At 30.8% G+C, this 12,286-nt stretch overlaps 1 protein-coding gene across 1 annotated transcript; it reads right to left on the bottom strand.

Annotated features, from left to right (window-relative positions):
- Positions 1 to 1,144: 1,144 nt before the first annotated feature.
- dmsr-6 (G-protein coupled receptors family 1 profile domain-containing protein) lies at positions 1,145 to 10,408 on the bottom strand. The gene is made up of 8 exons (NM_064603.7): positions 10,184 to 10,408; positions 3,568 to 3,661; positions 3,301 to 3,472; positions 3,055 to 3,251; positions 2,800 to 3,001; positions 1,923 to 2,121; positions 1,715 to 1,871; positions 1,145 to 1,482 (listed from the first exon to the last, which is right to left on the bottom strand). Exons 2-8 carry the CDS (start codon positions 3,648 to 3,650, stop codon positions 1,308 to 1,310), a joined length of 1,185 nt encoding a protein of 394 aa, NP_497004.1. The 5' UTR covers positions 3,651 to 3,661; positions 10,184 to 10,408; the 3' UTR covers positions 1,145 to 1,307.
- Between the last annotated feature and the right edge of the window lie 1,878 nt (positions 10,409 to 12,286).

The raw sequence follows: 12,286 nt of genomic DNA, 5'->3' as shown, positions 1-12,286 counted from the left end.
GGCTTTTGTTTTTTATTTGTTTTTTATTTACGCTCCTCCCACAACTTTATTTTCGAAGAGAATTTAAAAATTGAACTAAAGGTGAGACATGGGAGGAGCGTAAATAAAAAAGAAATAAAAAAGAAAAGCCACGTGGCCTGTGCGATTGATATTTTTTGATAATTCATGTTACTCATGGAAATATGGAAACAAAAAACTAAGCCTTCCGTGAGGGTAAAAAAAAGATAGGGCACGTTGATACCCTTTTTTACCCTTTACCCGAACAGGATATTTTATGGACACATTACCCTATGTCTTCACGTAATAATACGAATTTTAAACATTATTTGCTTTATTTGTAAAATTTTCGTTTTTAGAAATGAAATTTCTAAGAAAACGTTAAAAATGAATTAATACAGGGTAAAACCAGGGCATCGGGTAGGGTAGGCAGGGTAAAAACTCACCCTCATGGAAGGCTTTAAAAAAAACACTACCAGTAAATAAACGGAAAATGTTTTTAAGTGAGAAATTAGTGTTGTATATTTACGTTACAGTTTGGAAACGTTGTGTTGAATGTTATCAAGGTTGGTGGGCAGTTTGGGGATCATATGTCATACTGTGCGCCCATCTCGGGTTTTGGATTTTTCTGTTTCTTTCCATGGAAAACTGGTATTGGTATCGGGTTGAGCATACCGGAAAATTTTACAATTTAATTTTGATATTTCAACAATTGACTTAAAGGCTAAGTATAGGACCCCCTGACATTTTCGAAAATTTTCCGGAAATTGCAATTTCAAAAAATTTAATATTAACGTGACATTTAATTGTGTACTTTTGTGTATTTCGAAATGAAAATCATTTGATTTTTCACATCTTATGAGATAATATGATGCTTCAAAATAACCAATAAATGTCAAACTATTGAATATTTTTATTTACAGGTTTTTGGAATTTTCTGTGAATTTTCAGACGACTATAATAATTTTTAGATTTTACATATGCTCTACCGCAAACTATAGCTTCATCAAACTTAATGAGTGTGCTCGATTTAGTTCAATTTTGTCCACGTAATTGTTTTCTATAAATTTTGTTTTTTAACTGAATTTTTTGTGAATAAATCAATTGAGTATACATAACGATGTTCATTCAAAAAATAGTCGAAAGCAAAAAACCAAACTTTCATTGGCAAATCGATTAAAAACAAAAATACAAAACATGCTGCCCGTTCTTTTTGTTGGTAAGTAAATTCTTATTTTTGGCTAAGGCAGAATTATTGATGCGATTTGAAATTTAAACTTGGAAGATTGTTAATTAAATGTAGGAGACAATTAAAAATCTGTGGGCTGTGCGGAATTCGGCCGTGTTATTGCTGCTTTGTCGACCAGCGGTGATCGAGCAGAAGCCACCTCAACTGAGTTGGCTCGCTGCACCAACGTTTTTGCTCCAGGGTGTTGATGAGATTTCAAGGTTCCTTGACGGGTGGAGATTCCGGAATAGGAAATTCTAAAAATAATCTTGATTGAATTTTATTTGTTTGTCTGTTGTAATTATTACGTTTTATTTATATTCAATTCAACTACCATTTTTTACGACTTGTAGAAACGTTTTTTGGTTAGCTTTCGAAAGTTATGAACATATGATATTACATATGATAAGTGACTTTTTCAGGGATCTTTTAATGTAAGTTAGTTTTCCCTTTACAAAGCAAACAAATTTTCTCTTCTGAAAATCTTACTTTGTCAATGGTAACAAGCTGAACAGCGTCTGTCGGTATCTGGATGATGTGAAACTGTACACCAAAAATGCCACGTAGCAATTGATTAACGACAGGAGGTCTAAAACGTCGGCCAGGTTCAAGTAGACCATCTGGTGGAATTGAGTAGTGAACAGAGCTGAAGCTTTCCGTTTTTCACGTTGAGCTCAAGCTTTAACAAAATTCTCACCGTTCAAAATTGCCATGATCCCCTGTGGTAATTCTGTGAACAAAAAGACAGTAACCATGAGAAGAAGCATGTAGGTGGTGAAGTCTCCGCGCTTTTTGGCGCGTTCCTCTTTTATCAATATCTTTCGTTTTTCGTTGTTTTCACGAAGACGGTTGATTAGAGCAATGGTGAATGTTAGCAGGAGAAGACATGGTATAGCCTGAAATTGTTTTTTGAAAAATTGGAACATTGGACTAAAGAAGTGGATACGAAAAAAAATCAGATATAAAATTTTGTAAAGTGAAAATCTAATGTTTAATTTTTTAAAAGAATTGGAAATTTTTTCAGACATTTTTCAAGAAACGAACTTTTCAATAATCTCCCAAAACTAGGGCTTCCATGGTAGGCAGGCGCCTGCCTGAAACCTGCCGGTTCAAATTAAGAAATATATTTTAGCGTAAGGCGCGGATTTTTTTCTTTATAGGCAGGCGTTTTAACACCTACATGGAAGTCCTATCCAAAACGATTGGCTACTTTTAGACACCCTTAAAACTACCATAATTCTGTACAAATTCATTGTTGAAGTAATTCTACGGATCATTGAATACTTACAGGTAACTATTCTGAATGAAAATTAATTATTTAAAATCAGAAGTTGTTTCTAAGTCTAAATTTGATTTTAAGGAGTTTTGTGAATCTGGGAACAAAGTGAGGTGTTTTCGGGAAATATTATTTTAACAAAAAAAAAACTGAATTTTTTGAAAGAAACATTTTTAAAGATTTTTCTGAAAAAAATTCCCTTAAGTGGATAAGGCCTTGAAAATAGTGAAATATCACTAAAATCCGACCGTTCTTTTCCAGTTCAAAGTACCAAACGTTCAACTTTTCGTTGGCTTACCTTCAAAAAAATTCCAGTCAGCCACAGGTTGCCTTTCATTAAGGAACATCCATTCTGCATCATCAATGTAGAAAATCCGACGCTATATTTATAATACATTCCATTCATAGTCACACCTCTAGTGGTTTCATCAATTTGGTGTGCCAATAACGTAGGTACACACATTATAAAAACGAAGAGAGCTATAAATATTGCACTTGTTCTGGAAAATAGGAGGTTTTCTAGAAATAACTTAAGAAATAACTTTATACTTACAAAGCTCTCGTATGATCCAACCATCTAGATGTAGTCAGTTTCATTGCTGATAATCTAATGAATGCCATCAAAACTACCAAATACAGAGTGATAGCGTGTAGTGCAATAGATAACATTGCATGACACTTTAGAAACAATGCCCAAAAATATGAGTATCCTTCTTTGTCCGATAGAAATTCAAATCGACTTATGTACATCTGAAAGCTATATGGTTTCGGTGTGAGTATAATTTTTTTTTGAACATACCAAATAGGAGGTCATTGTTCCCATATCAGAAATTGCAATGCACACTAAAACGGTATGAACAGATGAGTGGCGCATTCGTGGTCTTGTGAGGACAGTGATGTGTATGGCATTGGCAGCTAATCCAAGAACACATAGGATGAATGACAAGAAAGGATGAACGTTAGAGTATAGGCTAAAAATTTTAAATTAGTAAGTATTCCAAAAATCATTAAACCATCAAGATTTTTTGGTTTGGTTCCAACAAAAAAAAAAAATAATTTAACTTACTATCTAAATCGATAAAATTGCTCTATCACAAAATATGTCAAATTGTTGTTTGTATCGAATAATCTCGAGTCGTTGCATTCCATTTTATTAAATTCTGCAACAAGAATGAATAGAGAAGGTTTATTATTAAAGAAAAAATTAGGAAAAGTGCAGAAAAACTTGATGATAGGCAAAATTGCAAGAAAAACATAATTAGTTCAGCTAGAAATTTTCAGAAGAACTGAGAAATGAGTCGAATAATTTTTTTAATTTTTTTTTTTTTTGCATGGACAGATGAAAGAAAACATGTCAAAAACACATGTTAATTAGGTGCTTAAGACAGATATGACATGATGGAATGTGAAATTTGAAAAAAAATCGAAAAAAGGAAAAACAAGACAAAAATGTGGTGGAAAATATTATTTGGGTTATTTTTGGAGGAAGACGGCTGAAAAAATTCAGGATTTTTGAATGAAAATTCAAGTTTTTTTTTGGCTGAAAGTAGGGATTTTTCTATTAAAAATGAAAATATTTTTGGCTAAAAATCAAGTTTTTCAGTTGAAATTTCAGATATGTTTGTGAGTAAAAATTCATGATTCTTGACTAAAAATTCCAAACTTTGGTCGCAATTTCAGAAATTTTATGAGTTTTTTTGGGTAAAAATATAAAAAATTTTAGCTTCATAAAATTGTTGATTGGAATTTGAAACTTTGGAATGGAAAATCATAAATTTTTCGCTAAGAATACGAGATTTCCGATTCAAAACCGTTTACTACAAAAATTACAACTTGTTAACATTTAAACAAGATGTTGCCAATAAATCAACCACTTGAAAAATATAATCAATGAGAAAAAAAATCGAACAGAAGTTTTTATAAGAAGAATATAAAAGTCCCTATAGAAAAACATTATTTACCTAAGTTCAATATTGTTCTAAAGTACGCAGACATTTTTCTCCTAAAAAAAGGGATTTCCCGAAAATCCGATCCAAAACACACACATTATGTCCCACTTTTTTGAAATATTTTTTCAAATGTTCCCACGGCAAAATGAGACCAAAGTAAACACAAAAATACAAATAGAACTAACGAAATACACTCGACAAGTTTCAAGTATTTCGAATTTATTGGGAGAAATATAGAATGTAGGCGGAAATGAAAAGAGGTAAAGAAGTTTTCTTAGAAACATATACAAGAAAATAAATTGAGATTCAAAACACAAAAAATATTTTTTTGATGATTTCATAAACTCGACAATTATTTCAAACTTTCAGAATTAGGTTGAAAAAATGTCAAAAGCATGATTAAACTAATTTTAAAAAAATAATGTTTTAAACTCTATGAATAAAATTGGAAATTGGGGAAATTTAACTCTTTAAGAGTCACTCTCTTAAAAATGCAAATCTACGTCACAATAAATATAACAGATCATCAGGATAAGAATATCAGAATCTTAAGTTGGTCAATGGAAGTGCGTCATGAAAAACTCAAAGATAATGGAAAATTATTAAAAAGCATGTGTGGGTCTTTTCACATAGTACACGTGCACAAATTTCAAAAGAAAGAATTCTGAAAAATCTACCAGATATTCATTTTCAGACATCTACCGGTTTTGTAGCGTTATCTTTTAGAAAATTGAATTGCAAAAGGAGATTTTAAAAACGAAAAAGAAGTTCTAATAAAGTTTGTAATTTTTTCAAAAAAGTGATAAATAAGTAAAAATTTCAATCGTTTTTTTTTTATTTTTACATGTTAGGGTGGGAAATTTTGGTATGACAAACACCACACAAAAATACAAAAAGTTTCAAATGACCCTTTAAAAAAAGGAAGTTTGTCTAGAAAATTTCTAACAACGCGCGTCAGTTATCCAGAGCACTTCCCTGGTGGCTGAATAATTCCAGCGAAAAATATGACATCTTTTATTATTCCAGAAAAAGCTTTCATGCTGGAGAGAGAGACTGAAGATTTGTACAAGGTCACAATGAGAAGCATGGACAAGAATGATTAGTCACCTGGAAGAAGAGCAAAATGAGTGCTTTTCTGGAATATTAGATTTTAGAGAAGTTTTTCAAAATGTTAAAACAATATAGCTCCTATACGAGCATGGAAGAAAAATAGTTTGCATGTCTAAAAAAACTTTTAAAAAAACTCAGGGGGGAAATGTTTGGAACGTCTAGCTAAACTAGTAATAAAAAAAGGAAAATTCTTTGAAAAACAAATTTGAATTTTTTTGAAAATTTGGACTGTAGTTTCCACTTTAGTTTCAAAGACTCCAAAGACTGAATGAAAAATTAAAAAAAGTGAGTTTACCAAAAAAATTTAAGTTGAATATTCTAGTAAGATCATATTTCTGGAAGATCAAGATTTCCAAGTAAGGGTTTAATAATTCAAGATGAAAGTGCTTGTGAGATAATTCAAAATAAATTTAGAATTTTTTTGTCCGGAGTTTTGGATAACTGTCAAATAAAAAGAGCAACGGTGTTTTCAAGCATTTAATGAAGATTTTTTGAGAGAAATTATGGTGATAGATTGTACAGTTTTTAGAAAAGTTTTGAACGTATTATAATTGATTTTATCAGAAAAAATTGCGGAAATTTCAAATTTTTGAGAAACGCTTTGGCGAAAAATTTCAATTTTTTAATAATTAAAAGAAATCGGAACACATTTTTTTGGTCTTTTTGTTTCATCTCACAAGACGTACTCTAACTCTGCTACCAACAGCAATCTGGAGATTTTTGCTATCCGTGAGAATTGTATGATTCTGATCGTGACATATTCACATAGAAATTTTTATTAGTAAGAAAACCTTGTTTCCGTTTGATCACTTGATACTTTATAAAAATATATTCTGCAAAGGGCATACGAAACAAATTTTTGAAAATCTACAGAAAATTCTAGAACGAAAACTTTTCGACATCCAACAAAAACATCCACTGAAAACTCCGGGATGCTCGAGGAGACGCAGATATTTTAAATGAACTCGTTGGAAATTTTTATGAGTTTTATGAGGAAAACTCTAGCGGGAAAATCATAATTTTTGAAAAAAAAATTTGGCGCTAAATTCCAAATCTTTGAGAAAATACTTTTGCCTGAAATTTAAAATTTCTCAGAATATCTTTTTTGAGGAAATTTCAAATTTTTTGAAAAGGAAATATTTATCGGGAGTTTCGGATTTTAGAAAACGTGTTTGACCAGAAATTTAATTTGCTTGCGAAAAATTATAGGGGAAATTCAAAATGTCTCAGAATTGCATTTTGCCGGAAAACTTAATTTTTTTGGTAAAAAAAATTTGACCCAGAACTCGAAAATTTTGGCCGGAAATTCAAAATTTTTCAAAATACCATTTTTGTGGAAATTCCAAAATTTCAAAAAAGTTTTGGCGATATTTTCAATTTTATGAGATTATTTTTGGCTCTACTTTCACATTCCAAACTGTTCAGTGATTCCAATTTGAAAAACAAAAATTCAAAACTAGTTCCAAGAATTATTAGCAAACTTTATGTTGGAATGCATAACACTCTAGATCACTTCCTTGTGTGCACAGTTAGTAATCTTTTGCAAAGTGCTGCAAAAATAAATCTACGTCATCTAATTGCAAACGTTTTTGTGTGATCTTATGAGGCTTTCATTCCGCACATGAACTGCAAAGAGTATTATTAAAAATACAAATAAATATTAATTAATAGCTAGATTTTTAAAAACGATTCTACGTTGAGAAATATCAAAAAGAAACATACTGAATTTTAAAAAAGATTTTTCTGATTTTGTGTGAAAGTTTTGGTAAATTTACAAAATAAAAAATCTGTACACTTTTTTCTCGGACAGTAGGAAAAAAAGAAACATGCACTAGTTTTGTCTGTGTTTATATTCAATATACGCATAATTCTAACATGGGGAGTAAAGCTACATATGTCTATCTTTGTGTGTTTGCTCTAATAATAATTGGAGCAAAAAGGGTATGCGTTTGACATGAAAAGAGAATTTATGGAACTTTATGCTCAGCATTGAAAATTTTCTGAAATAATGAGAATATACAAAAAAAATATTGTCTCGGCAATTTCGTGAATAAAATTTTTGGCAATTTCGGTAATTGCTGATTTTGTCGCTTTTAGATTTTAGACACTTTAAACAGTTTACGCAATTTGCAAAATGTATCGTGGCAAGACTTACTTAGAAAGCATCGTGTGCCTTTGAAGGGACATAGCATGGTTTTTTTTTCCAAAAATACGATAATCGTGAAAAACCCACAGATTTTTACTTCTGTCTACCCTTATATTTTAATTATATCTTAGCCGACTAGAAAAAATAAAAAAGTTCAGCTGAACTAAATAAATAAATGACTATGTTTTCCATCGAAAATATCTAAATTTCAGAAAATTTGAGAGACTGAAACGTGACAAGGAAAACTTTGGGCAAAAAGTCTAAACGTATTCATTTTCATGTCAACTTGAAAAGGGATAGAGACAGAGAGCAAATGTTCACTTCACTTTAAAGAAACACGACATAGAGAAGAAATCCATACTTTTTTGACATGAAAATTATGAGGTTCGGGATATTTTTTTTATTTGAAATTGAATGTTTGTGGGGGAAAATCTGAATCAGTTAATTATTGAGTTTTTATTTCACAGAGATATTTTTTTCATTTTGGAAGAATTTTTCGAGAACTTAAAATTAGAAGATTTCACTTCCTGTGACTGTTTAACTAACTGAAGTTTTGTGTGTGTAGAATAAAAAAGTAAAAATAAATTAGATTAGCTTAAGCTAGCAACTTTCTCAATGAATTTTGAATATTTGTACAGCATATTAAAGGTTTTTGTAAAGTGAACTTTTGATTACATCGCGAAACTTCACAATTAATGGTGAAAATGAGTTGGCGGAGCATCAACAAGTGGGACCCTCAATAAAAAACGTGATAAGAGGCGATGAAATCGAGGTGTCGAGGACAACAATTGACACCTGACAAGTGTGAGGCTTTCAATTTGAAAACTGGAAACTGGGTAGCGATTTGCGGAATCAGCTATAACGAAATACCGTATTTTCTTCAATAGTCTTGCATATTACTATTCGAAATGTGATAATTATTTGCCGAACATTTGATCTGAAACCGTTTAAATCATGAAACATACGCACTATTATATTTCAATGAATATTTGAGCAATTTTAAGTTTAATCATTTAAAATAATTCACTTTAAAAACTGTCGTTCTTTAAATTTTTTTCAAACTTGGTCAACAATTCTGAAATCAATTTAAATTCAAGTTTTCCACAACCTAGAAATTAGAGAAATGTTTTTAGATGTCTTAGTCCCTTTGGCAAATAAATTTTCAGACAAGCTTTAATTTATTTGGATTGAGAGCACCCGACTTCCACCCACTTAATTGCTGTGTTGAAATTATTTCAGACAAATTTTGATTCGGGAAGTTCTAATTCTCGAAATCTAGCATTTTATAAAAATAACAACTTATTTCTATAGTTTTCAGGGGGAATTTTACGGGGGCACAACTTGAGGGCAAATGGAGAGGCGGTTGAGAAGCGCCAAATCACGTCTTGTATAGAAAAAAAACATCAATTTTGGGAAATCCGTAAAAAAAATCGACGTGCTAATAAAAAATAGGAAAACTCTGGTGAAGTCTGTGAGAAAAAGTGCTAAAAAGGACGAAACGAGACATATATTTGAAATTTTTTATTGCGTTTTTCTGCAAAGTTTGGTGAGAGTTTGGGTGGGATGAATATATCATAGAAACAGTTGGCCTGTTCGCCTAAAGGCTCGCATGCCTACCATGAATCCCAATAGCCTTTTTTAGATCATGAAAATGGTCATGAAAAAATAAAGAAATTCGGAAATTAAAAGGCTATATATCTTTCAAGTTCCCAGAACTAATTTTATATTTTAGCTTTTAATCTCAAAATTTTGAGGCAAAAACTCAGTCTCACGTTAACATGTGAGTTTCAAGCTGGCAGATCATTGCAGAAGGTTTAGAAACTGATGCGAAGTTAAAATAGACAAACAATTTTAATTTTAATATTCTCACAATTTTCAGCTTTTTTTCACTGACACAAGGTTTAAAATGTTGTTGAAGTGTATTTTCCGAGTCTAATAATGTTTTATATTATTTATGATCATAAGAATAATTCAGAACGTTTTTTAAAATTCAATTTTTCTAACTTTAATTTTTTCTGGAAAAATCTGAAATTTTTTGCGAAAATTTCAAGCCTCAAAATTGTTTTTTTTAATATTTTTCTTTTTGATTTTTTTTTTAATATAATTCATTTTCAATCTATTCTCGGTGTTGTGGCAAAACCAAACAGGCTAACTTGAAAAAGAACTCTACTGGGAAAGGCTTATGGTGTAGAAAAGACCGAAGATAGTTGACTAACACAATTTTAATTACTTACTTGCCAAAATATCAGAAAAAAATGCTTTCAAATTCGGTCAAAAAACTCTAGATATTTTTGAATTCTCCTATTCTTAAAACGTCTTTAATTAAAGCATAGTTTAAACGACATTGTTAACAACTTATTTTGAGAGAATAATTTGACTGAAAATGTTCAGATCAGTTTTAATTAAAGTTCACCTCTGCTACTTTTTTTGTATATGTTTATTTAAAAAATTATCCTACAAATGGCATTTAGAGCTACCTTGACAGTCCAAAAATCAAGTATGAAGACCAAGAAACTCGACATAGAAATGCAAATCCTGGGCCTTGTCCGAGATTTGTTCTGGACGGATGACAAACAGCAAACGAAGGCGTGGGCACTTCAAAATGTCTGAACAACGAGACGAAGCGTCGAATTTCAAAAAAATCAATGTGGGAGAATTTTTGGGTAGGAGGAAGTTGTTCTCAAGTACGAGGAGCAGACCATCTGGAATTGTATATAATTTCAGAAATATAGGTTTTTGAAACGCGTGGAAAATTTTAGAAAATTGCAAAATTATCATTAAAAAACATAGTTTTCAAAAAAATCGAGAAGCTCCTGACAAGTTTAACATTTTTTTAAAAACCTGAAAACTTCAAGAAATGTCGAGAAAAGTCTAGAATGTTCTAAAAAAATCCTGGAAACGTTCAGAAAAAATGAATAATTTTTGAAACGTTATAGAATGTTTGGAAAAGGTTGAAAAACTTGAACAAGGAAAAGCTTGCTTGAGAGACATGTGGAAAATTACAGGAAACTGTTTAATAAAATTTAGAAACATCTAGAACACTTCAAAAACGATTTGTTTTAAATTTCGGAAGTTTTCTAGAAAATTCGAGAAACTTCGGAAAAAATTTGAAATTTTGTTTGTTCTTGAAACTTTTTTTTTTTTAGAAAAATCTGATAACTTATTGAATTTAGAAAATCTGATAACTTATTGAATAGTTTTGGAAGCTTTTAAATTTTAGACATCTTTAGACAATATTGTAAACTTTAAGGAAAAGTGGTAAATTTTTGAAATATTTCTGAAAGCTCTAGAAATTGGAACAAGTGTTGCTAAAATTTTCCAGTATGTGTTAGGTGTTAGTCTAGTTATTCAAAAGAGAATGCAAAAAAACAAGTGAGCACAAAAAGGGAAAGTTGTTGAGGAGCGCTGAGTTGGATAGGATAACATGGAGCACCCCGGATATTGGGTACTCGTAAAACTTTGGCAAATATGTTTTTGGAAGACATGAATAGAAAAAATGAAAAAAAAAGTTGAAGAGTGAAAAACCGGATGGAAATAAAAATAATGGCTTAGGGGGAGGGGGTGATCCTTTAATGTTAGAAGGTTACGGTATTATAGGTGGAGTTGAGCCAGTGGGGATACTGTTTAAACCCGCTTTTTAAAAGTCCTGAAATGTCCAAATATGGTTATAAAGCTTTTCAATCTATGAAAGTTTTTTACGAATTTTTCAAAAACTTGAAATTTACCAAAAATTTGACTAAAAAATATTTTAAAAAAAAACTAAAAAATTCGGAGCGTTTAATTGCGATATTATGCCACGTTGGACTATTATAAAATCATTTTTACAAAATACCCAATGGCATTTTGTGTTATATAAAATTTTATTGCAAAACTTCTGAAGAACAGTAACAAGAAAATTTTCCTAGAAGAGGAGCATAACTAGAAACAATTAGCTTTTACTTTATAATAATATTTGTGCTACTGAAACAGTTTTTTCTGACGTGAAAAAATAAATTTCAAAAATTAAGTTTAGAAAAATTTTTATTTACAATTTCTTGTTCAAATTTTTGAAGCTGTTCAGAAATTCGTAGTATTCTTTAGTTTTAAAGATTTCGAACGGAATTTTAGTTTAAAATGTTTATATGTTTGTTTTTAATACGATGCACACGTGTATTCAGCTCGACCCATGACTCGAAAATGTTGAAAAAAAAAACGGGAAAAAATATTTGAATTCGCCATGCGGATATTCACCGCAGCGCGTGCAATAATGTCTGCATTTGCGCGTGTCGGTGTTTGCACAAAATACACCGATGGGTCGAGCTGGATACATCTGTTTATTCCTATAACGATAAGATTGAACAAAAAATTGAAAGGTTCAATGCTACAGCACCCCAGGAGTTTTCGCGATGAGACCTAAAAATTTTGAAAATGTTCAGCGGCACGTTTTTTAAATATTTTTTCTGAACAAAGTCGCTAAAACGTTTTGAATTTCAATGTCCGTGTTACACCTTTTTTAAATAAAAATCGTAAAAAAAAAGGTGTTGAACAGATGTGTGTAATGTTTTCCTTGTTTTTTGCGAAAGGCTTCAACTTGGTCTATT

This window comes from Caenorhabditis elegans, chromosome II (genome assembly GCF_000002985.6).
Source record: "Caenorhabditis elegans chromosome II".
NCBI lineage: Eukaryota > Metazoa > Nematoda > Chromadorea > Rhabditida > Rhabditidae > Caenorhabditis > Caenorhabditis elegans.
Note: the sequence above shows the minus strand (reverse complement) of the source record. Positions and strands in the feature narration are given on the sequence as shown.